This window comes from Pygoscelis adeliae, unplaced genomic scaffold, assembly GCF_000699105.1.
Source record: "Pygoscelis adeliae isolate BGI_AS28 unplaced genomic scaffold, ASM69910v1 Scaffold22, whole genome shotgun sequence".
NCBI classification, from domain to species: domain Eukaryota; kingdom Metazoa; phylum Chordata; class Aves; order Sphenisciformes; family Spheniscidae; genus Pygoscelis; species Pygoscelis adeliae.
This window is the reverse complement of record NW_008824350.1, coordinates 1,580,926-1,581,151: the sequence shown is the minus strand read 5'-3', so window position 1 is coordinate 1,581,151 and position 226 is coordinate 1,580,926. Positions and strand designations below refer to the sequence as shown.

Below are 226 nucleotides of genomic sequence, written 5' to 3'. Positions count from 1 at the left end.
GGGGGGGGGGGTGGAGGTCGGGGGGGGGGGGGAGCCGGGGGGACCAGCCGTTCTGGTAGAAGTCCCAGACGACGGGCGGCAGGGCCCGGCCGGATGGGTTGTGCGTCTCCCGCACCCCCTCGGCGTAGCTGGTCACGTCCAGGTGGGTCCCGAAGTGCACCTCGCCGCCTCGCAGGGCGGCGTCGAAGTCGGCCGTGGAGAAGAGCCCCGCGTAGTAGCCGGGGTC

At 74.8% G+C, this 226-nt stretch overlaps 1 protein-coding gene across 1 annotated transcript in view; it reads right to left on the bottom strand.

Annotated features, from left to right (window-relative positions):
• LOC103912835 (chromosome unknown open reading frame, human C14orf169) overlaps positions 1 to 226 on the bottom strand; it is a gene marked incomplete at its 5' end in the record, with an annotated part of 1,264 nt that extends 1,038 nt beyond the window's left edge. Inside the window, one exon of the mRNA XM_009319244.1 lies at positions 49 to 226. Coding sequence (XP_009317519.1) covers positions 49 to 226 — 178 coding nt within the window. The remainder of the gene's footprint in view (positions 1 to 48) is intronic.